A 24,201-nucleotide genomic window follows, 5' to 3' on the forward strand; every position below is an offset into this window, starting at 1 on the left:
GTACCAATTTGGGCCAGTGTTTCCTCCAAATCAGAGTTGTGCTACATGGGGTTTGCATAGCTTGCATAGCAATCCCAAGTTCCAAAATTTCAGCTCATTTTATATACTCTTTTATCATAAAATTAATAAAATGGCTCAAATTGTGTTGTGGGACATTTTGGTATTTTAATTATTGTGTATGAGTTCCAGTTTATTTATTTTTCCTAGTCCATTGCTTGGTATTAGCTGTTAAATTTCAATTAGGAATATTACAGTGGTATTAGAGCATGATCTTGGCCAGCTGTGGGGGAGCCAGCGAGATCATGGAGGATTTGGCCATGCATTCATAGTAAGGTAAGTTTATGGTCACTCCGATGACACCGAAAGGAAAGTGTATCATGGAGGAGATGATGAGGGAGAATTGATTGTTGAGGCAAAACCAACAAGTCCTAGAGAGGATGCAACAAATAATGGGGACGTTGACCAGCAGAGAAGCCACACACATGCACACTCATTTCAGCAAAATAATACCCATGGCCAGCCCAGCTGACCTACCATGCCTCATTTTATGGGTGAACCGGAGAAGGAGAGTGAACCAGACACCTTTGCAGATTTGATGAGGCCCTCCATGGATAGGATTGATGAGTGTGAGGCGTTGGACCCGAGGATCAAGAGGGCTTTCCCATTTTTGGAGCGAAGAGGAGGACAATTAGAGGATGAGACCGAGAGGAGCTTTTGCTGGTGGAGACCTGGCTTTAGATATCAGGGGCCTAAGGAGGAGGTTGAGCATGAGATTGTGGGCACACAGAAGTGTGAGGAGCATGTCGATGTGTCTAGTGTGACGCACGAGTCACCCTTGTTGGAGATCCCTTTGGTAGCTCTGGTTGACACCCTAGTGGAGAGAGTAGAGCATATACTCAGAGAACCACTTGTTGATGAGGAGCCACCCATGGATGAGATGTTGTGCATTGTTAAGGGATCCATTGATGAGGTGTCCAGGGCCATGTCCGAGTTTTCAGGTGATAGCAACACACAAGAGGTTGATGAGGTGTTGGGAGATATATCCACCATTGATGAGGAGTCAATAGGTATAGAGGCATATGTGAGAGAGTTTCCAAACGATAGCTACCTATCGCTAATTGTTGAGGATGTTATGCATGATGAGTTATCTTTGGAGGGACCATTTGTGGCTCATGTTGAGCCCATGATGGAGGAGGATGAGCAGCCATCCTTAGAGTCAGCCATCGATGAGGAGCAGTCAGATGCATCAGCAGCCAACAAAGATGTCATACTTTAAGACGACAATCCCCTTCAGGCATACATTCATGAGGCTTGCAACATTATTGGGCCACCTTCGCATGGTGGCGAGAGAGAGGCACGTTACCTAGGCAGCTTACATGGATTGGCCAGACTAGTGAGATGGGGCGACACAAGCTACACAGGGTGCAGCATTTGCACGATGGAGTACATGTTCCGTGTATGGTTGTTCATGCATTCAATCCCTCTCAAGGTTGGATGGCGAGAGATATTGAGTTGGTATCCGGTGGAGATGGTTAGGAGGTTAGATGCATCCATGGCCACAGTTCAGCAGAGGCTGTGGATTACCAGAGGGGCTCAAGGGCCAAACTGTTGTTGGGATCCAAGTGGGATTCTCCATCACATCGTGGATAGGTGATGGTATAACTGCGTGATGGACTCGGTGGTTGGGTGCACACACCTTTTCATATCCCCTTCAGATTTCCTAACAGCACTAGTGACAAGATGGATTGACAAGGGAGCAGGCAAATTTCATGTGTTGTCATGGCATGTTGGCTTGACATGGGATTGCAGGATGATTAGACTACTCTGGCAGGAGTTGGTAGGAGGAGCTGGCATCGCCAGGCCACCGAACAGAGCATCATATGGAGACAATGCTCTCTCATTGATGTATTGGGCACTAGAGCTACTAAGGTTCAACATGGTAGCATTATTCCTGATTGCATGTGAGGAGTTGGGCCACATAGGTGTACCTGGGTAGATGAGGAGGTGTAGATCACATCGTGGTTGGTGTACTAGTAGAGTGGTGGATGCATGGGCACATATGGGATTCCCTAAGGTAGATGGTGGCACAGGCAAGGTATTGAGCGTTGGTATCCAGTGGTGCAAGGAGTTGTGCCACAGAGTTCGGTGCTATGTAGAGGAGAGTAGGGGTACGTATTTGAGTGCAACAAAGGATGATGATGCACGACAAGTTGTTGAAGTGCTGCCACTAGAGAGATGTCCTGACAAGGGCATCAAGCACACCATTAGGTTTGGCACACTCAGATTTGGAGAGCGAGATGATGACGGGGCCGACTATGAGCTTCCATTATCACTCTCTGATCTGAATTTAAACAGGAACGCAACAAATTACAGATATAACCATATATCAAAGATACAGTAGAAATAACACTTCATTAATATCAAATACTGAAATATGCCTACAAACAAAATGGAAATAAAACTAGCTCAGGCAATGATAGCTTATCTCTGAGAAGAGATGTGGCGGCTACATGCCTCTGAACTGTGTTACAATGAGGCTCAAGGGCCTTTTTATTATTGAAAAATAAGAGCAAACCCTAACTCGAGGAGATGTAACACCAAGAGTTTATGGGCCCCGTTGGGGTGAGTTGGACAGCCAACTTCCCGGGGTCGCGACTTGGTCATATTATCTTCGTTTGACGCACATGATAACCCGTTGGAAAGATCTCTTCGAGGACTACGACGGAAAAGATGATTTTAGACAAAAAAATCGTTGGCAGTAGATTGCCAAAAAAATGTCGTTTAGGGCCTCAAAACGGCTTCAGAAGTTTAGGACCCGAAAAACTGCTAAAATTAGTAAACTGTGCTACAATTAAGGAAACTGAAAAACTGAAAGAAACAATGGTGGGGGTTCAAGTGGAATTGGCGGGTGGCCACCAATATCCACCTAGATCATTCCTCCTCCTTAGGAAGCAATGGTCCCCATAGCATTGAGTTCTTCCATGAGATGAGGAAACTTCTACTGAACTTGGCCCCTGGTGAGCCACTTGCCCTGGTGAAGGAGTTGGCCTGCTTTGACAACTCGATACAGTTGGATCTTGTTAAAATTGGCAACTAGGGCCGAACTCCATGTGGGTCATCTTATTTATGGCAGCTGATATTTTTCTTGGATCCCTCTCATCAAAAGGTGTAGGATTGATCTAAAGATCATCTGATTCTGATAAGTATTCATGGAATTACGAATTTATTTGTGTTATAAGACAATTCATCAAGGGAATTTATTTGTGTTATAAGACAATTCATCAAGGTCGGCCAACAACCAAATAAACCCCACATGTGCTCAACGTTTTAGTGTAAAAGGAGATGACTTGAGAGTCATTTCACACACACTTCTATCTTGATTTCTCTCCACTTTTCTTGGGTTTTAGTGGAAGAGAAATCTAGGAGTGGAAGCCCTAGACGTTGGAGGAAGAGAGGCTGCCCTAGACGTTGGAGGAAGAGAGGCTGCCCTAGACGCAAATTGAAGGCTGCCCTAGAACAGATGGAAGGTTGCCCTAGACACATATGGAAGGTTGCCCTAGACGCAAATAGAAGGTTGCCCTAACGCAGACCTAAAGGCTACCCTAACGCAAACCTAAAGCAGCCCTAACGCTGGATGCCCTAATGCAATCCTAAGGTCTAAAATATAGTGCGAATTTGGAGCAAGGAAGGTTGGGGCAGGTTCAAGTTTGTGGACTGTTTTGGGTGCGGATTTTAGGAATAAGAGCTGCATCTCTTAGTCATTGCATGAGGCAAGAAGGATGGCTTGAGGTGACACATTGGAGCAGTCTTATTGTGCAAATCAAGCCGCAGACTAGTGGTGAGTTTCATGATTATTTTATGCATGATATTGGGGTGTATATCTTTGTTTATAGGGACGCAGTAAGGGACTATTACAGCAGTCGTTGGGAGAGAAAGGACCTCCTAACTAGGCCACAGTCATCTCAAAGGACAGCGAGGCAAACAAGGGTATTCTCCCTATATGTTAGGCTTGTTGGTGTGCCCTAACCAGTCAAGTACATGCACAGAACCCTAGGCAGAAATCAGCAATAGCATGCAGTGAATTGAGGGTTGTTTGTGGACTGATATTTAGATGCATGGAATAGCAAGGCAACTAGTACAGCAGTGCTAATATATGGGACAGAAAGGTACATAGTGCTGTCAAGATATATGGGACAGCAAGGTACATAGTGCTATCAAGATATATGGAACAGCAAGGTACATAGTGCTGTCAAGATATATGGGACAGCAAGGTACATAGTGTTGTCAAGATATATGGGACATCAAGGTACATAGTGTTGTATAGATACATGGGACAGCAAGGTACATAGTGTTGTATAGATACATAGGACCGCTGTGACATGGCAGCAAAGGCACATGGACAACAGTAAGCATTGGGACAGCAGCAAGACATAGTGCTGCAATAGCAATTGGGACAGCAGCAAGACATGGTGTTGCAATAGCAATTGGGACAGCAGTATGGTAAGCAAGGTGCAGCAAGCACATGGTGGCAAAACAAGGTGCAGCAATGGCACATGAGGGTACATGATGCAGTACAGTGATGGGTACTGTCATGATTGATGAAGCATGATAAGATGCAGCATTGTGATGATGGGTGCAGCATGGTGCAACACGGTGAGGTGCAGCATGATGACGAGATGCAGCACGATGATAGGTGAAGGAGTCACCTTGGAGAATCAGTTGAAGCAGCATGTCTTCAACTGATCTCATGTATCATCTTCTTAGAGATGATTTATGCTCTTATCTAGATAAGTCAAAGTGTTGACTTCTGTTGTAAATGTACTCTCTCTCTCTCTGTTGAACTATTGAAGAACATATAAGAAGAATTGATCAAGGGTTTCCCCACATTGGGGTTTGTCCCTGGCTAGCGCCACATCTTATGTCCTCTTGTCTTGGCTTGTCTTCTGCGATTTATGTTTATGTTCTATCTGCAGTTTACTTTAATGCTGATGTGATTGCCAATCTAGAAAAGATATTGAGCTAACTGTGAAAATTGAAATAAATTGCTCTAAGCATAGAACATACCTAAACTTAACAGATCTTCTGCTGGCGAGTGTTTTTGATCTGTGTGTCCATGATCCGATCAGTTGTGGCTTGCTCCATGCAATCTGGATTTAACTCTGTAGGTGTGAGTTGTTCTACAATGTCTGATGTGTCCAGCAATGGTGGGAAGTATGGTCGAAGGCGGTCCACATTGAACACTAGATGCAGGCCAAGAAATGGGGGAATGTTGAGCTCAAATGCATCGCTGCCCACAGCCTTGGTAATGGTGTAAGGACCATATCAGAGTGGTATGAGTTTACGATAGGCTCCAGTAAGGTGTTCCTTCTGCAAATGCAACTAGACTTTGTCGCCCACCCGAAATTTGTGTGGCACCCGATGTTGATCATGTCGTTGCTTGTACTTGGCATTTGATTTCTCCAGAATGTCATGGCCCTGCTAGCGGATATGTTGGATGTGCTCAATGAAGTTGTTTGCCTTATCGGCTTCTGACTGGACATGAGCCGAATCTACCTGTTGATTTGCGTAGCATCAGATGTGCTCTAGCGAGGCTAAGGCACATGAGATCTCCAAACCCAGAAAGGGTTTGGGCAGATTCTAAACAGTTTGGGAGATATTAAAATAATTAATATTTTTAATGAAGTCCCTAAGTCTAAACTTAGGGAAATTAAAATATTAATGTGAATTAATATAAAACTATGTTAGAATGGTCCAAAAGTCATGGATCAAGCCAGATCTAATCTTAGTTGTTGATTAGGGACTTAATCTCGGTCGTTGATCTGTCAACGAGAAAAGTATAAGAGGAGGCTTGAGGGTCACTTGGAGAACACACCAAGAGATCAAGATTTCGACTTTTTGGGGTTGGGCTTGCTGAGAAAGTTAAGAGAGTGATCTGGAGTTGCCGCTGAGGGGCAGTGAATACAGAAGCAGAGAGGCAAAGATGGTGCCGGGAGGATCAGCGCATCAGCCGGGAAAGCTGACGCAGAGGGCAGAAGCCGGAACTAACGGGAACTGCGGGAAAAATTGACGCAAAGGGCAGAAGCCGGAACTGCGGGGCACTGTCAAGAAAGCTGACGCAGAGAGCAGAAGTCGGAACTGTCGGGAACAGCCGGAACTGTCGGGAACTGCCGGAACTGCAGGGAAAGCTGACGCAGAGGGCAGAAGCCGGAACTATCGAGAAAGCTGGCGCAGAGGGCAAAAACCAGAACTGTCGGGAACAGCCGGAACTGCGGGAACTGTCGTGAAAGCTGACGCAGAGGGCAGAAGCCGGAACTTCCGAGAACGCTGACGCAGAGGGCAGAAGAGGCTGACACAGTCCCTAGAGACTAACGCTGGGGTTTTTCGTGGGGTAGATTGGAGCTGAGGAGCTGTCGGAGTGTTTATCCAGGGTTTCAGCCGGAGCATCTGTCTAAGAAGGAGAGGTACTACTGCCGAGATTTTTCTCTGTTGGGTGAGCCAGATTTGGCACCCAAATTGTATTCTGAAACTGCTTAATAAATCAAACCCTCAGATAGCTGCACTGGTTTTCCCGCATTGGGTTTTTCCGGGGACATTAGTCCAAAAATAACGATGTCATTTGTGTGCTTGTTTCTGTTTCCTTCAATTGATGATCTGTAATGTGTTGAGCATGTACTTGTGTTTATTTTCAGTATTTACATGGTAAATAACTTGTTAATTAATCAGAACAAGTAGGAAGGAATAAATAAGAAAGTACATGGAGGGTTTCTAACTGTTAGACTTAGAAATTCCAACACTGCCTGAGTAGCTGCAAATGGTATGACCACATCAATGGGACATAGTGGCTGGAATCCCAAGCCCACCTGAAAAGGACTGTGGCCAGTCAAGCTGTGGAGAGCCCGGTTATAGCTGTGCTAGACATAGGGAAGGCTTTCATCCCATGTGCGTGGATGCTTTGAGTTGTACATGCACAGAATGTGTACGATCATCCTGTTGACAACCTCTATCTGGCCATCAGTTTGGGGATGGAACGTTGTGGACTTAGTGAGCTTGGTGTCCAGCATCGACCAGAGATTGGACCAAAATGCACTAAAGAACTTGTTGTCCCGATCTGAGATGATAGACTGTGGGATCCCAAAGTGTACCCACACTCGTTCAAAGAAGAGTTTAGCAGTGACTTCTGCTGTGATATTCTTCTTGCAAGCCACCAGAATCGTCATCTTCGAGAATCTGTCGACGACCACAAAAACACAGTTGTTGCCATGCTTAGTAGAAGGAAGGCCCGACATGTAATCCATGGAGATGGATTCCCAAGGTCGACTAGGGGTAGGAAGCGGTGTATAGAGGCCTTGCTTCTTGATGGTTGGTTTGGCAATGGCACGAGAGGTGCAGGATCTGATGTACTTCCCGACATCCTGTCAAAGATTCGGCCAGTAGAAATACTTCTGCAGTACTGCCACTATTTTCTCGACCTTGAAATACCCAACAGCCCAACTGTAGTGCGCTTCCCAAATCATCTTGGCTCGCTCGCTTGAAGGAACACAAAGGTGTCCCAGGTGGCATAGCAAGGCATCCTGGAGGTGAAAATCTGGAACTTGCTGACCCTCCAAGAGCATCTGGTATGTGTGGTCGAACTCTGGGTTGCTTTTGTAGAGAAGTCGCCAATTAGAAGTCTTGTGCCCACAAGAGTTGAACACGGTGGTCGACTAAGGCAGTCTGCAACATTATTGGTGCTACCCTTCTTATACTTGATATTCAAATGGAACTGTTGCAGGTATGTGGACCACTTTTGATGGCGATCATTCTGCAACTTCCCTTGCATCTGTATGAACTACAGGGGTCGGTGGTCTATGTGGATGACCGTTTCCTTCCCTAAAATGTAATGCTTCCATTGTCGGCAAGCCTGCACAATGGAATACATCTCTTTGTCATAAGTGGGATACTTTCGGATTGTGTCTGAAAGTGTCTCACTGTGATATGCCACTGGATGCCCCTGTTGAGTAAGGACTGCCCCAATAGCATAGTCAAAGGCATCTGTCTCGATCTCAAATGGTTGTTGCAAGTCTGGTAAAGTGAGCACTGGTGCAGAGCAGAGGCGATGTTTCAACTCTGTGAATGCCTTCTGTTGAGATTCAAACCAAAAGAATTTTGCTTTTGCTCCTCTTGGTGACTTGACTCAAGGGCCAAGTGATATGAGAGAATCCCAACACGAACCTGCGGTAGAAATTGGCAAGACCCAGAAAGCTACAGAGCTCTGTCAGAGTGGTTGGGGCTGGCCAATCCCGAATGACTTGGATCTTGGCTGGATCCACATGCACCCCTCGTTCATCAATAATGTATCCCAGATACTGAACCTAGGTCATGCCAAAAGTGCATTTCTCCAAATTGGCACACAGCTGGTGTTGTCATAGTGTTTGGATAACCTGTCGAATGTAGTGAAGGTGCTCTTCCCAACTCTAGTTGAAGATCAGGATGTCATCCAAGTATACCACTACAAATGAATTGGTGAATGTCCGCAAGATGTCATCCATCAGCCTCATGAAGGTTGCAGGAGCATCCCTCAACCCAAAAGGCATAACCAACCATTCGAAAAGGCCCTCCTTAGCTTTGAAGGCACTCTTCCACACATCAGAGGGTTCGATTGGTACCTGGTGATCGCCAAACTTCAAGTCGATCTTGCTAAAATATTTTGCCCCCTTTAGTTGGTCCAGAAGGTCATCAATCCGTGGGATCGAGTACCTATTCCGGACAGTGATCTTGTTCAGCGCCCGATAGTCAATACAGACTCTCCAAGTCCCATCCTTCTTTTGTACCTGTTAGTGTCGGTCTTGAAGCCCTCCATCAGCGATCAAAGCTCTTTGCATTTGCATAAGTAGGTGTCTCATCAGTGTCAATTTTTGCATCCCGTTAGGCATGCCATAACCCTGATGGAGGAGCTAGTGTGTTGTACCCCTCTTGGCATTGCTGGTTCAGGTCATTTCAGTCATTTAGCTCTTTCAAGCTTGTCTTGTCTTGTCTTGAGGTCAATTTCCTAGGTCTAGGGATTTGGTCAAATATGTTTACAGGGTCATGTGTCTGAAAAATCAATGAGTATTCAGCAAGCCAGAGGGATGATTGTAAAAGTGTTTCTTCAAGATTTCTTATCTGGTACAGCTAATCTTCACCTTGGATTTAAAAACTCTGTTTTTAAAGCCAAGGTCATTTTTCAACTTTTTGTAAATAAGTGATGAAATTTCAAAGGTCTTCAGCGGACAAAATGCAACCCTGGTCCCCTTGCCAAGATCCCTCAGATGATCTACCTGCAAAAAGAATCAAGTCAAAGCACTCAATGAGTCAAATTCAGGACAAAAGAAACCAAAAAGTCAGTGTTATAAAGTGTCAAAAAGAAAACATTAGAAAGTGGGTTTGTGAATGAAATTTTTTCAAATGAAACTTATAAAACCCAAATTCCCTCCTATCACTCTCATTGTGCATCCTAGACGCTTGCAAGAGAGGTTTGAGAGAGTAATTGAGAGAAAGGAGAAAAAACAGAGTGATTTCGGGCATTAGACTGGTGCGCGACCCGTCAGGCCAGGTGCGCGACCCGTCAGGTGCGCGCGACCCGTCAGAGGGTTGTTTCCAGTGCAGAAAAACAACGGGCGCGACCCGTTGGGCGTGGTGCGCGACCCGTTGAACTGTATCTCTGCAAACTCCAAACAAATTCGCTCAAACGCCCTCCAAGCCATCAAATCGTTTGAGGTAGGTGTTCTAAACATGGAATGGTTGCTGGTTATGAATGGTGGATATCATGAACATGTTTAATGATCAAAATTTTGCAAGTGAAACCTCTTCATATGACTGCAATGTTAATGGGCAAAATGTGCTGGGGTTTGTGTTGTTTCAAGGTGTTTTTTTTTCCTTTGTATTTGTTTCCCTCCTTCCCCTTTCATTCACACTTATATGTATATCTCTTTTTCCCCATACTATTTTATAAATGAACTACAAATCCTCCCCTCTCCTTAATCACTAAAAATGCAAACCCTACCCCTCTCCCAAAGCATCACAAATTCAAACCCTAATTTCCCTCCACCATATGCATGTGTAAACAATAAAAATGTTGGTGAATATGTCAGCAGTTTTGTGCATATGTTTCCCTATCTCCCCTATTAATACATGTATGCATATTCCCATGTTCACTTTCATACATGTTTTTTCCCATATGCAGTGATCTTTGCAAATGATTTCCCAATATCCCTGAAATATGTATTCCTATATGCATAATGGTTTGCAACATTTTCCTTAAAAATTCCCTGTTATATTTATATATTCCCAATTCCTTGTTAAAAGGTCCCTCCCCTAACATTTACCTCATGTCTTTTTCCCCTTGAAACAGCATAGAATTCAGCACTTTTTACAGGCAGAGATAGCAGTACAGTTTGTCCACTTTGCTCCTAAACCATGTCAGAAACCGAGACTCATGAGCAAAGTGATGACCATTCATCATCTACAGAGGTTGAAGTACAGAGGAAGCCTCGTAAGGGTGGTAAGGGTGGACATCATAAGCGAGAGGAGCCCACCTCTTTGGCAGAATTACAGGCTTGTCCTATGGCAGTCACTTGTTTTCAGTACATGTCTTGTTATCAGTTTTGTGAGAGGATCTCTCGGATTCAACATCACAGAGAGTTGGCCCGCCTCTTTGTTTTACATTTGCATGATGGACATGTCAACCTTGCAGGGGTGGACTTTACATTGACACCCGAGGTGATTTCACATGCTACAGGGATACCTAATGTTGGTGAGGTGTGGCATAAGCGCAAGATGCTAGATACTGTTCACTTTGAGCCTTATGTCCGGCCACCATTCATGAGACATTTGGCGGGTGTTTTTCCATTCAGATTTCTCCGGAGCGAGTATGCTCCCATCATGAGGCTTATTATGCACTATTTTACCTGTGAGGGCAGATTTTCACAGGTGTACTCATATCACATTCGCCTCTTGATGCACTTCACCCGAGTGAGGATGATGAACATCCCGGTTTTCTTCTTTCAGAACATTCAGAGGATGGTGCCCATGTTACAGAGGAAGACCCCGGCCCAGCAGTACAGGAGCCTATGTCATTATGGTTTGATTCAGCTCATAGTCTTGCATCATTTGACTCAGCAGGGCATCTCATGGGAGGAGTTCATCTCTCGTGAGTTTTTCACAGCACCATCACAACCACATCCTGAGGTTGTTCACGAGGAGGGAGGACCATCACACCAGCATGACATCCCTGTCACTAGACCTGTCAGGCAGTTTTTTGCCAGATTGCATTGTACAGCCCAGAAAACGCAGATTTGACTCAGTTTGACTTTTTGGGGTTGAAGATGATTACCTTTGATGTAATTTTTGTAACTCTAAGACACTTTTACTCTTGTTTAACACTTCTAGAAGATTCATTCATGTAATGGGTAAATATGTAATGTATGAATTGGTTTCCAAGTTTATAGAGGCAAGTTGTTTTGACTGCCTAGTTTGTAGTGCTTAGTTTAGAAGTGGTTGAAACAGCTCCTAGGATAGTGAGCTCGACCCATGGAGGCAGGGAAAGAGGTTAGATCATCTATATTATGTACTTTCTTGCTCATTTTCATGGTTGGACTCTTGAGGGAGAAGCTATCATTGTATTATTCACTGTATCTCTGCAATTTTTGGCTAAGGAAGACCAGGGTTTTGCAGTCCTCTTTGGGATTCTTGTGGACTCATGTGTTGATGGTGTGTTTCTCAATGTTCTTGTAAGCTTTGTTATGTGATTCATTTCCTTTCTTTACTTCTGCATATTAAACAAATGAAGTGTTAAAGTAAGAATTCATGCTTGCCATGCTCTGCTTTTAAGTTTGTTTAATTTCAATGTTTTCTACTGTTTAAGGAGGATTCAAAGTTATTGTTTTCCCTCCTTAGCTCCTCACCTGTCTTTCTCATCCATTCACCTCAGTTTAAGGCATCAATACTGTTTCCTACCTCGCCCCAAAGAACCCCCTGCAAAAACTGTGTCTAATCCCCGCACCCAAAATTGCCCTCTTCTCAATTTGCCACCAAAAACCCAAAAACCCCAAATCAATCTTTCTGATCAGTTTACTAGCCTAATATCAGTGTTACCTAGTTGGTCATCTCATCCCATTGCAGATCTACCGAGATTGACCGAAGAGAGCCTTCTCCTGCCCCGTAGGGCTAGCTACGAGGCTAAATGGTTTGATGTGGCCTTGAGGTTTGCCTTTCTCAGCCTGAGGTGAAATTTCAAGCGCTAACAGTACCAACACAATCAGGCTCCCACAGGGCAATGAACTCGGATGGATGTGACCTTTCTACAGCAGCTCCTGAATCTGCCTCTTGATTTCATCATTCTCCAGAACAGAGAGCCGATAGATTGCTCCATTAGGCAGTGGCGCAACTGGGGTCAGAGCGATGGAGTGCTTGACCTAAGTCACTGACAATGCAGAGGCACCCCTGTGGGGGAGGTGAAGATGTCCTCGTACTCCTCCACGACCTTGCCCATCTGTTGTTGCCATGCGGAGAGGCCCCGTGTAGAGGTCGTGGCCACCGTCCTCTTCTTTCCCTGAGGGCGTATCATCAGGAAAACAAATTTCCCGGTTTTGGAAATGAGCTTACTGCATTGTTTTGCAGTAACCAAAGAGATGGCGGTAAGCGGTGCTACCTCTGGTATCCTGTACAATTTATTTTCCAAAGTAACAATAACAGCACGAGGCCTTGACTCATATACAGCATGTCGCTTCCATAAGTATGGTTGGCCTAATAATACATCACAAACATCAAGGGGAACAACGTCACATAATACCTCATCCGTGAAAAGCTTGATGTTGTATGGAAGGCGGCACTGTTGGCTCACGCGAAGATCTCGTCTTGGTGAAGCCACCCGATCGTGTATGGTTGTGGATGTGATGTGGTCGATAAGCCCAGCCGCTTCACGACCTCTGTCGAAATGAGGTTCTTTTGGCTCCCGCTATCGACAATGAACTGTAGCGGGGAACCCTTTACCCACATCTGGGAATTGAAGAGGCACTCCTCCTCCTCTGGATCTTCGGGTTCCTCCTTCTGGATCTTCGTGGTGGCAACGGTGGTGTTGGGCTCTGCATCAATAATCTGCTTCCCTTTGTCATTCCCCTTGTCGGGTTCTAACTCAGAGTCGTAACATGCATCTGATTCTGAAGCCTTTAGCTCGGCCACCAGTGATTGCTTGGCCCGACACTCACTTGTGTTGTGAGTGGAGCTCTTATGGAACTCACACCGCTTTCTCGTGTCCTTCTTTGGCTTCGCAACATTGTTCTTTGCCTGCGGCTTTGGCGAGTTGTCCTGGGCTGCCCTGCCTTGGCTTTGTCCTTTGCACCTTTCCCTTGCTTCAGATTCGCAGATCCAAAGTCTCACTTCTTCTGTTTAAACTTTTGCTCGATCTTGACCACATATCGGTATGTCATGCCAAGCGAGGAGATGTCCAAGAATTCCATCTTGTCCTGGATGTACCTGTGCAGGCAACCGAGGTACTTGAGAACCAAATGCTTCTCAGAATCCTTAATACCCAACTTCGTGCGAAGGGTATGAAAAACATTGGTAAACTCCAGCACATCTTGGTCCCTTCCCTGTCACAGTGTTGTCCACTTTATGTATTTATCCTCATAGCTCCTGACAAGGTAGTATTGCTCCTTGATGGCATCCCAAAACGAGTTCCAAGTGGGTGCGGCTAAAAACAGTGAGTTCGTACTTTCATCCTTCTGCTCACAGTAGGTTTCCCACCAGTCCTTGACGTGGGGGGCTGCTTTGAGAAGTGCAAAGGTGATCTTTTCCCGGCTGGAAAAATCATGAACGGAAAAATATCCTTCTAGCAAATTTAACCATTTATCTACAACGTCTGCATCTATCTAACCCTCAAATATGGGAATGTCAAAGTTAACTTGTACCTTAAAGGGTGTGGCGCTTCCAGAGTAGCTGCCGAAAGTAGATGCGTCGCCCCTAGGTAGCCGTTGAAGGATCTAGGCAAAGTTGTTTATCATTGCGTTCCTTTGTCGCTCGAGGGCTTCCTCAAGTAAGATTTTGATAGGATCTCCTACCCCCTCGTCTTTCTTTTCATCCGCCATGGGAAGCCATTGGGATTTGCGAGGCTAGTCTTGCAAAGGTTTGACTAGTTCAAGCCCTAACTCCTTATATCCGGACCTCGTTGGGGACATGCAAAGAAAAACAGAGAGAGCAAATTGCTCTGATACCACTGAACAAATTACAGATATAACCATAGATACAAAGATGCAATAAAAATAACAATTCATTCCATTAATATCAAATACTGAAATATGCTTACAAACAGAATGGAAATAAAACTAGCTCAGGCGATGGTAGCTTATCTCTGAGAAAAGATGTGGCGACTACATGCCTCTGAATTGCGTTACAATGAGGCTCAAGGGCCCTTTTATTATTGAACAATAAGAGCAAACCCTAAACAACCAAAACCCTAGCCCAAGGAGATGTAACACCAAGAGTTTATGGGCCCCATTGGGGTGAGTTGGACAGCCAACTTCCCGAGGTCGCGACTTGGTCATATTATCTCCGTTTGGCGCGCATGATAACCCGTTGGAAAGATCCCTCCGAGGACTACGACGGAAAAGACAATTTTAAGCAGAAAATCGCTGGCAGTAGATTGCCAAAATAAACGTCGTTTAGGGCCTCAAAACGGCTCCGAAAGTTTAGGACCCGAAAAACTACTAGAAATAGTAAACCATGCTACAATTAAGGAAACTGAAAAACTGAAAGAAACAATAGTGGGGGTCCAAGTGGAATTGGCGGGTGGCCACCAATATCCACCTGGATCACTCTCCAACATTGCACACTAACACAGGATACTTGGATATCGTCTCTTGATGCTCGCATCATGAGCAATAGGACCCTGGAGGATGGTCTGAGACAGTTGGACGGGACACGGTGCATCAGGAGAGAGGCTTTTCAGCTGTGGCATATGGTTAGGGCATGAGTTGGTGGATGCATACTTCGGGGTACTTTGATCTTTTGTAAAGGTAACATTTGCGCCACCCTTGAGCCCACACTCAAGGAGATGCATGACCTCCTTTTGGCAAGACATTCTAAGGTGTCTCAAGAGCATCTACAGCAGTTCGTAGACCTTACTTGCAGACAGATGCTTAGACTCCAGGCAGTATTTGGGAATGCTTTCAAGAGGCAGGATGACAGATCCCACTACGTGGTATGGCCGACAAAGGGCAATTTCGCACACACTACATTGGTTCGTGATGTAGGGAGTCCATATATTGATTGCACGCAGGGACTTGAGATGTGGTACAGGTTGGTGCCAGCAGCTGTCAGGACTATGCTGCAACCATTCTAGCTGTGGAATCCGGGGAGTTGGTTGGTTGATGGGACACTCTGTTTTGTGATGAGTGGGATCAGGACAAAGGATAACCCAACTCACACTTGGTTTGACATGTGGGGGAGCGTTGAGGCCTTTGTCGCATGGCAAGGTTGGTTTTCCTTGTTGTTGCTACGGATCGGGGTGAGTGTTCGATGGGTAGGCCACGACATCGTGGAGATTCTTAGGCCAAATGCATTGGGGCTCTATAGATATTTTGCCATCAGGACCTAGTAGAGGAGGATACAACTTGCACATGATGGGCAAACCGTCATGGTCAGAGTTGCGTAGCGACAGCATGGTGGCACCCATTTTAAACTAGCATGGGATCTAGGCATCATAGGATTTGGCAATACAGCTACCCTTGGGGATGAACTGATTTCTATAAAGGGAGAGCATTTAGATATTCCATTAGGATTTAGTGATTCGTTGATGGAGTGGGGAACTTCATCAGCATGGTAGGGGCATCAGGAGGAAGATATCAGGGGAAGCTCATGCGAGTGAGACTTTATCTTTGCAGGGATTGGGTGGTATCTTCAGGAGTTTACTCTTGGAGTGCATGAGATGGGCCACTCAGTAGGGAAGCTTCATGAGGAGTTGGACAGAGTGCTACATTATCATGATCATGATTCCCTACTCATTTGTGGTATGCAGAGGACTTTTGGTACTAATACATGGCAAGATAGTGAGTGGATCAAGGGGAGCTTCACGTTGGACATGATAGCTTGGGATCCTAGTATTGAAGGATTCCTTCATGAAAGGACAGTGCAGATGTCAGGGACGATTCAGTGGCGTATCTGGGACCCTGGCATTGTTTGCAGTAACAGTGGGGATCAACAGCTAGAGAGGGTGCTTATTCAGGCATTGCTTGAGGACAAGAAATTTTTGGCGGGGAGGACTGTAATATCCCCAATTTTTATTTTTCATTTGAGGAGATTAACGAAGTTTATTGGGGAGGTGCTAGGCATAGCACAATTTTGTAGTTCGAGTTTTGGAGATGATTTCGGCTTGAGGAGCTTGGGTGAAAAGGCAAGATTGCAGCGCATTGGCAGGTGGGGGCCACGAGAGAGACAAAAAGGGAATGTGCACTTGTGGAGCAAGAGAGAAAAAAGAAAGGGGATGAACTAGTGGAAAGTGGGGGCCACCAAGGGAGAGAGAGGCCAACAATTATAAATATAGTAAAGAGGCTCTCATTTGGGACATCTTTGGTTATTTTACAATTTCAACATTAGTTCTCTTGAGTTGCTTAGCCAAGACAACCGTGTTGTTCAGCACAAGGGATTTCTGAATTCCACCTCTACCTTCGGTGAACTTCGAGTGTCACCCTAGGGGAGTAAGAAGGAGTCCATCTCAGGGCTTCTCTAGGAGCTGCATTGCCGACCATTTCTAGTTGGAGCATGCTTCTCTTAGGGCGCAGAAGGAAATTCAAAGAGACTGAGAGAAGCTAGCAAACAGTGGAGTTTTGGCCGGAGAATTTGCAGAGATTTATCCATAGAGAGGGCAAGTTTTTCCTTAGTGATTTGCAAGGCTGAGAGTGTTGCATTTTGGAGGGCCAAATTTATCTATTTCAGGGGTTTCTTGACAGCTATTGTTCAGAGATTTTGATAGGGAGATTTGGGGATTTCGGGCTAAGGAGAAATAACGAGGCTTGGAGGAGTGATTTGCAGGGGTTAGAGGAGATTTTTCTAGTAATTGATTGGTCTTCTACAGCAGAATTATTTTTACAAGGCATTTTTCCAGCTAGTTAGAACCATACACATTTCTTGGGGTCATCGAGGCATATTGGATTCAGCCCAAACACTTTCTCGGTTTTTGTGGGTTTATTGAGAGGAGTCTCCAGCTAATTTTATAGAATTTTTCAGGCAATATTCGGGCCTGAAATCCTTATTCTTATAACAGGGAGAATTGCTAGTTAGTTGGGGAATCTGCATCACTTGGTGGGCTCAGTTTTGGCTTGGAGTTGGGCCAAACCCTTTTTGGGTATCTCTGGGGTTTTGGAGGCAAGTCTATGGATACAATTTGAGGGTGATCCGAGCATTCTTGAGGGCAGAATCTTCAGTCCCATTCCAGCAGCAAACTGTAGTAGCAATAATTTTCTGGGTAGTGCTAAGTACCAATTTGGACCAGTATTTCCTCCAAATCAAAGTTGTGCTACATGGGGTTTGCATAGCAAGCCCAGGTTCCAAAATTTCGACTCATTTTATATACTCTTTTATCATAAAATTAATAAAATGACTCAGATAGTGTTGTTGGACATTTTGGTGTTTTAATTATTGTGTATGGGTTCCAGTTTATTTATTTTTCCTAGTCCATTGCTTGGTATTAGCTGTTAAATTCCAATTAGGAATATTACACAGTAGGTTGTTACGGTTGCTAGGATTTCCACCTAGTCTGGAATGCAATAACTAACTTTGTTCATCACATTATTGCGTCAACATATCTTCGAGGAGTTTAAACTCGGGTATGAACACTGAAAGTGCTTTGATTTAACCACTTAACAACAAGGTAACATAACGGTTGGGTTTTCAAATTTTTGCAAAACCTGCCTGCATCTATTCTTATCCAATTAATGATGCAAAGATACCCATCGATTGAACATAGAGAGATCAAGGAACAAAGCTGTTCAACAACTATGGCAAGGGGGCATTGAGAAACTTTTAGTTACTCAATTGACTATAGTAAAGGGAGATCACGGAACCAAGTGATCTACCAACCCTTAATCATTAGCACCAAGGATCCCTATTCTATTTGAAAGCTTGAAAGAATGCAAAGTTTAAATAGATTTTCAATTTATGGTATTTAGACGCTTGGCCAAAGGGTTTTAGCACACTCGGGCACAAGGAAGAGGAACAAAGTCGCTCAAAAACATTAGGAATAGGGTCTTTAGACACTCGACCATTAGAAAATTTATAACTCAAAAAAAATACAATCCAGGGCTCTATGTCAGTAGGGGTTTGAATCTGACGTGGTTAAAATATGGGTAGTTGACCTGGTGATACCCAGTTTGAAGCTTTAATTTGCATGGTTTTAAATAAAGTAAGATGTCTTTAAATAAAGTAAGATGTCAATTGGATGTAGTTTGGGTGGTGGGGAGAAATGTTATTATCGTTCAATTCCTACATATAGACATGTGAGCTCATAATAAATTCAAACCTGGTTGTAAGAAAATCCCTTAAGAACCAAACATGTATATTCCTATGTACATTCCCGTGGAACATAAATATGTTTTTCTTCACAGAAAAATAAAAATAAAGCAAGTTGAGATCGTGACTTTTCCTTTATCACAAGCATCCTGTTAGTTTGTTCTGTTACGGTTAAAGTAGAGACTCCTTAATTCATCTGTATTGTTGGCAATCTTTCTGAGAGTAACTTGCAATGCATGCTGGGGCCTCTTTTCCTGCTTGAATTATATAGTTTTTACTGCACCGCAAACAACCACCAGTGCGACTTGACCCTAAGCCAAAGAAGTTGTTCTTCTTTTTATCATTATTTTGATGCAATGTCTGTGTCCCCACCATTACTTTCGTCAAGGATTTACTATGAACAATTCTGAAATAAGAGGTTACAACATCCAATCTCGCAGGGACAACTAAACTGGAACATCCAGAGACAGCAAAACTAGAGGCACAAAGAGAGAGAAGAAGACACTAACCTCGAAGTTGATCTTGGGAGCAGGGGGGAGATCGGCGAGGAAGTCGGCAGGCTTCTTGATGCTTCTGCGCATTTCTTCCTCCACCATTCTGTCCACCTCCGCTTTTACCTTGGGGTTTGCATAATCATGGTCGATGTAAGGTAAAGCATCGATGAACTCGCCCGTGTCGCGAGTTCTCCATTTCGGAGGCGACGCGCCTGGCGCAGCTTCCAGCATTAAAATTTCTTTGCTTCCCATGTGAATCGATCTTCTCACCTCACGTCGCTGCTTAGTCAGGCAACAACTGCAGGAGGGGGAATTTCAGTCAAATAACTTTCCGTTTTGGTGGCTATGTATCATATAAATTTAAATGCCATTACAATTCAACACAAAAACGACGGTTGCTCGTTCGAGATTTGTGGAACTGGGTGGAACCTTGAGGACATGTAATTTAAATGTTAATATAATTGGCTTAAAATTTGTGAAAATGGGTGGAACTTAGATGACATGTAATTTAAATGTTATTGTAAGTGGTTCAAAATTTGTGAAAGTCCAGTGGAGCTTGAGGGCATGTAATTTAAATGTTATTATAATTTATTGAAAATTTGTGAAATTCGGTGGAATTATGAGGACATGTTATTTTAGGGATTTTTATAGTGCAGAATTGAGTTTAGTAAGATGGTAATAAAGAAGAGGCAACAAACTCTTCAACTCATAAGTAAGATGGTAATAAAGAAGAGGCAACAAACTTTTCAACTCAGAAAGTAAGGTTAGTATGGGAAAGCAGGGATAAAGACTCAAATGTGAGTCTTGCATGTCAAAATAAATAGCAATCAAGTCATACCCAGGTTTCTTCAAGTTTAGTTTGTTGGAACAGCAGAGGTTACCCATGGAGACGAGGATCTCGGTTAGGGCCTATTGCGGAAGATAGAGACATAATTTGCCGCATAGAAACACATGAGCATGAAGGGTGCAAGACACCTCAGTTTGAAGGACACTAGAAGATGGCAGTGTCGAACAAGGCAGCAGGAAATGGAAAAAGGCACGGGGGTATCATGGTTTTAGTAAGGGAGAAAGAAGGTCGTCTCATTCAGTTAGAAAAAGAAGACTCAAATAAGCAATTCATTTGGTTTAAAAATATCATAAAATGGAAACCACATTAGAATTGCAACATGCTATTTTGCGTCGCAGGTTTCAAAAATCTACAAAAGTAGAGGGATTGACCACAAAGATCCATGTGCAACCTTAAAAGCGAATATTGCAACATATTCGCAGCTAGGTGAAGTCCTTATAGTGGGTGATTTCAATGCTAGGACTGCAAGTGAGCAAGCTAGCATTCTTTGTTATAAAGATGATTGTGACCCTATTTGGTTTACAGAAGAAAGTAATCATCAATGGGAAAGAATTTCAGAGGACAAGGGTTGCAATCTCTTTGGTGAACAATTGCTTACTCTATGTGGGGCAGTGGGAAAGAATTTAAGAGGACAAAGGCTGCAATCTCTTTGGTGAACAATTGCTTACTCTATGTGGGGCCTTTGATTTAGTCATTTGTAATGGCTTGACTAAATGGGCAAAGTCCGATAATTTCACTTGCAATACATAAAATGGAGCAAGTGTGATAGATTATGTAATTTGCTCTCATGGTTTGTGGGAGAACATGGAGGAAGTTTTGATTGGAAATTAATTGTGGGACTTGAAATCAGATCACAAGCCAATTTATTTATATTTCTCTTGGATTGGAAAGAAACAATTAGAGTCAAAAATTCAGCATGTCCAACAAAATCTCTCAAAGGACAGAATTCTTTTGACACCGGAAAATTGTAATACCTTCAAAATGACGCTAGAGAGGCTCTTCGAAAAGGAGAAAATTACAATTCACAACCTTCATAGTCATGAATTAACACATTTAATTCAATGCACACTTGCAAAGTGCAAAAGAGCAAAAATTAAGAAGTCTGAAACAAATTGCTTTCCGGTTAATGCTTGGTTTGACAAGGAATGCAAAAAGGTAAGGAGAATGTGGAAAGAGTCAAACAAGGATAACATAAAGCTCAAAGCTTACAAGCAGTTATTAAGCAAGAAAAAGGTCGATTTCATGGTTTCAAGGAGGAAAGAAGTAATCTTCCTTGGGAAAAATAATCCCAAATTATTTTGGAAGGAGTTCCAGCCGAAAAAGATACAGATTGGAAATAATATTACATCTTCTAAATGGTTTGACTATGCAAGACAACTCTGTGAGCAGGTTCCCAAGGTTGACCCAGCCCCCTTGGTCAACACTGATACTGAACTCTTCATGATACAAGAGATAGAGATGAGTATCAAGAAGTTGGGTGTTGGAAAAGCAAAAGACTTAGTTGAACTCCAAGCAGAATATCTAAAGTGGCGCTCAAAGATTCTTGCACCTCACATTACAAAAATCTTCAACAACATCATACAACAAGGGCTCCCCACAAGTTGGACAACTAGTCTAGCAATACCTATTTTCAAGAGCTGTGACGTCAATAATCCCTCCAATTATAAGACCATCATGATAAACCCTCTGCAAAATCATGATAAACCCTTTGTTTGCAAAGCTATTTGGAAGCATGCTAGAAAACAAAATTAGCAAGTGGGCAGAAGAAAGAGATAAGTGTGTTAAAGGGCAAGCAAGTTTTAGACCTAAACATTCCACAGTTGATCATTGTATAACTTTAAGGCACATCATTGAAAAAGTTTGGGAGAAAAAGGAAGAAGTCTTTTGTTGCTTTGTTGATTTCATAAAAGTGTTTGACTCGGTTCCTAGGGATAAGCTTTGGCACAGAATGGAGGAACTTGGGGTTCCTAAACATTTGAGAGCAACAGTGCATAGGCTATATGAAGAGGTGAAAGTCAAAATTAGAACTTCAGCAGGCATTTCTGAAAGTTTTAGAAGCGATATTGGGGTCAAGCAAGGTTGCCCATTGTCTCCTACCCTTTTTGGTTTATATATCGACAAGCTTGAGGAGTGGTTAAATTCGCAAGGGGGTGATGGTATCTATTTGGGCAAGTTTGTTATAAGGCTTCTTTTGTATGCAGATGACCTTATTCTGGTTGTTAAATCGACTCTTGGTTTGCAAGAGCACTTACTATCCCTTGAGCATTTTTGTAGAAGTGTGGGGATGTAAGTCAATATCAGCAAAACGAAAGTAGTGGTCTTCTCTAAGAAAAGAAAACATAACCAGCACAAGTTCTACTTTGAAGGCAACATTCTGGAAGAAGTTGCGGATTACAAATACCTCGGAATTGACTTCAACAAAAATATAAGCTGGAATGGTTGTAGAAAGAAAAGAACTTTGGGGGGTTGGAAAGCATTTTATGCTTTTCAAAATAGGTGTAGAGAGGCAGAGTTATGGAACTATAAAACCACTCAAACTCTTTTTGGGCTTCTAGTGATTCCAGTGATTCTCTATGTTTGTGAACTATGGGTCAGCAGTACATCCGACATGCAGTGGAGACAAATTGAGAAAATTCAGAAGCATTTGATTACAAACAAATTTAAGATTAAAAGTGCAATTCCTTATGATATCTTGTTAAGTGAAACAGGGACTGCTCCTATTGAAGCAATTGCTATGGTGCGAGTCATAACGTATTTAAAAAAAAATGAGCAAATGGAAGAGGGTAGATGGCCTAAGATTGTCTTTAATGATAGATTGTGCAAGAGAAAAAAAACTTGGATGCAACCAAATAACAAATGGTTTAGTAAATGGAGTATTGGCTTGAATGCGGGTCCCATAAACAACAAATAGATAAAAGCTTTTGTTATGGAAAAGTTCCACAAGCGTACTTGGGATAAGGAGCTAGAAAGAAAGAAAAATTACTATATTGAAGTGTTTAATCCAACTCATAGTCATCAACCGAAGGCATACATAGAGGCCAATATTTCTTGGAGAGCCAAAATTCTTATTGCTCAGTTAAGGACTAATTGTCATAAAATCCGTTATGAAACAGGGCGCTAGAAAAGGCCAAAGGAAGTGTGGGAGGAAGGGTATGCATTTTGTGTTCTTCTGAAAAACTGGAAACAGAGAAACATTTCACTTTAGAATGTGAGGCCTTCAAAGACAACAAGAAAAGTTATGCAGATATGCTGGCAGCTAGCTCTTGGGATAATCTATTTAGCAAGGGGTTTGTCAAGAAGCTGGGAGCATTTATTTTGAAGCTTCACAAAAAAAGGGTTGAATACATCAAGCAGATGAAGAAGCAATCTGTCCCGTAGGTTATCTTTAGCCTCATGGGCGTTAAAAATAATTTCTTTCTTTCTTTCTTTCTTTCTTGTATAGGTAGGGGCGATAGGTGAGGGGTGATCTTTATCTTGAGATTGGAAGTTGAGTTATCATATTTTTGGAGTTTGAGTATAATTTCAAATAATTAAATAAAGTGGTATGCATTATTAAGGTATTAAGTTATTTATGAGCTTTTTAGAGTATAGGCTAGTTACAATAGGGGATTTAAACAATATCAGTATACACCTAAACTTATATATCGATGCTTCTTATTTAAAGGTGCAATTAATTTTCAATAGAATCGAATTCAACCATGAGCATAGTCTTGAAGTTTATAGCTATTCATGTTCTACACAAGTTGAATACAACAGTAGATGTATTTGCCAATTAAGCCATTAGAAAGCCCTATAGAACCTTGTGGTTAAGTGGCTCCACTCAAACCCACTTGATCCTATTATCCAAGGAAAGAAGGCAAGTGGAGTTCATTTCAAAGGTAAGGTGTCAAGGTCGGTAGCAAATTTGCAGAGGGTCTTGACCAAGCCTATAATTTGAGGGGTTGTAGCATGTATTTGTTGCTACAACCTATATTTGACACATATTTTAAAAATTAGACATCAACAATTACCGGTTATAAAATATTCAACTTGTCTTATTGACACTTGAACTCTTGCAACACTTTTCAGTAAGTTCCTGAACCATTTGCAGCCTGCAAGTTCCTCAAAACTTGAGAGCATTTGCACCCCTATGAAGAACCAGTGTGCTCATACCAGTAGTAGTTATAACTTTAGGTCCTAGGTGTATAATGCATTCACTAATGTGTCATGTGGCTACTAAGAACCATCTCTGTATATGCACTCCCACGCAACTGAGAATACCTTTCCTTGATTGGTTGTTTAATTTTTCCCACCATCGTATGATTCTTGCGTCCTCTTTTTAAGTGGACACCCATTTAGCTC

At 43.0% G+C, this 24,201-nt stretch overlaps 1 protein-coding gene across 2 annotated transcripts in view; it reads right to left on the minus strand.

Annotated features, from left to right (window-relative positions):
• The window catches only part of MOS4 (modifier of snc1,4), a 192,733-nt gene extending 173,345 nt beyond the window's left edge, over positions 1-19,388 (minus strand). Inside the window, exon 1 of one of the 2 annotated variants that reach the window (XM_089432640.1) lies at positions 19,029-19,375. In XM_089432640.1, the coding sequence (XP_089288766.1) occupies positions 19,029-19,265 (237 nt within the window). In that variant the 5' untranslated portion in view covers positions 19,266-19,375. Of the gene's footprint in view, positions 1-19,028 lie in introns of both variants that reach the window. The other variant, XM_089432641.1, reaches the window with a different exon arrangement.
• Between the last annotated feature and the right edge of the window lie 4,813 nt (positions 19,389-24,201).

The sequence above is a fragment of the Pinus tabuliformis genome, chromosome 5_1 (genome assembly GCF_031772625.1).
Source record: "Pinus tabuliformis cultivar Carrire ecotype Pingquan chromosome 5_1, CPIR1, whole genome shotgun sequence".
In the NCBI taxonomy this organism is placed as follows: domain Eukaryota; kingdom Viridiplantae; phylum Streptophyta; class Pinopsida; order Pinales; family Pinaceae; genus Pinus; species Pinus tabuliformis.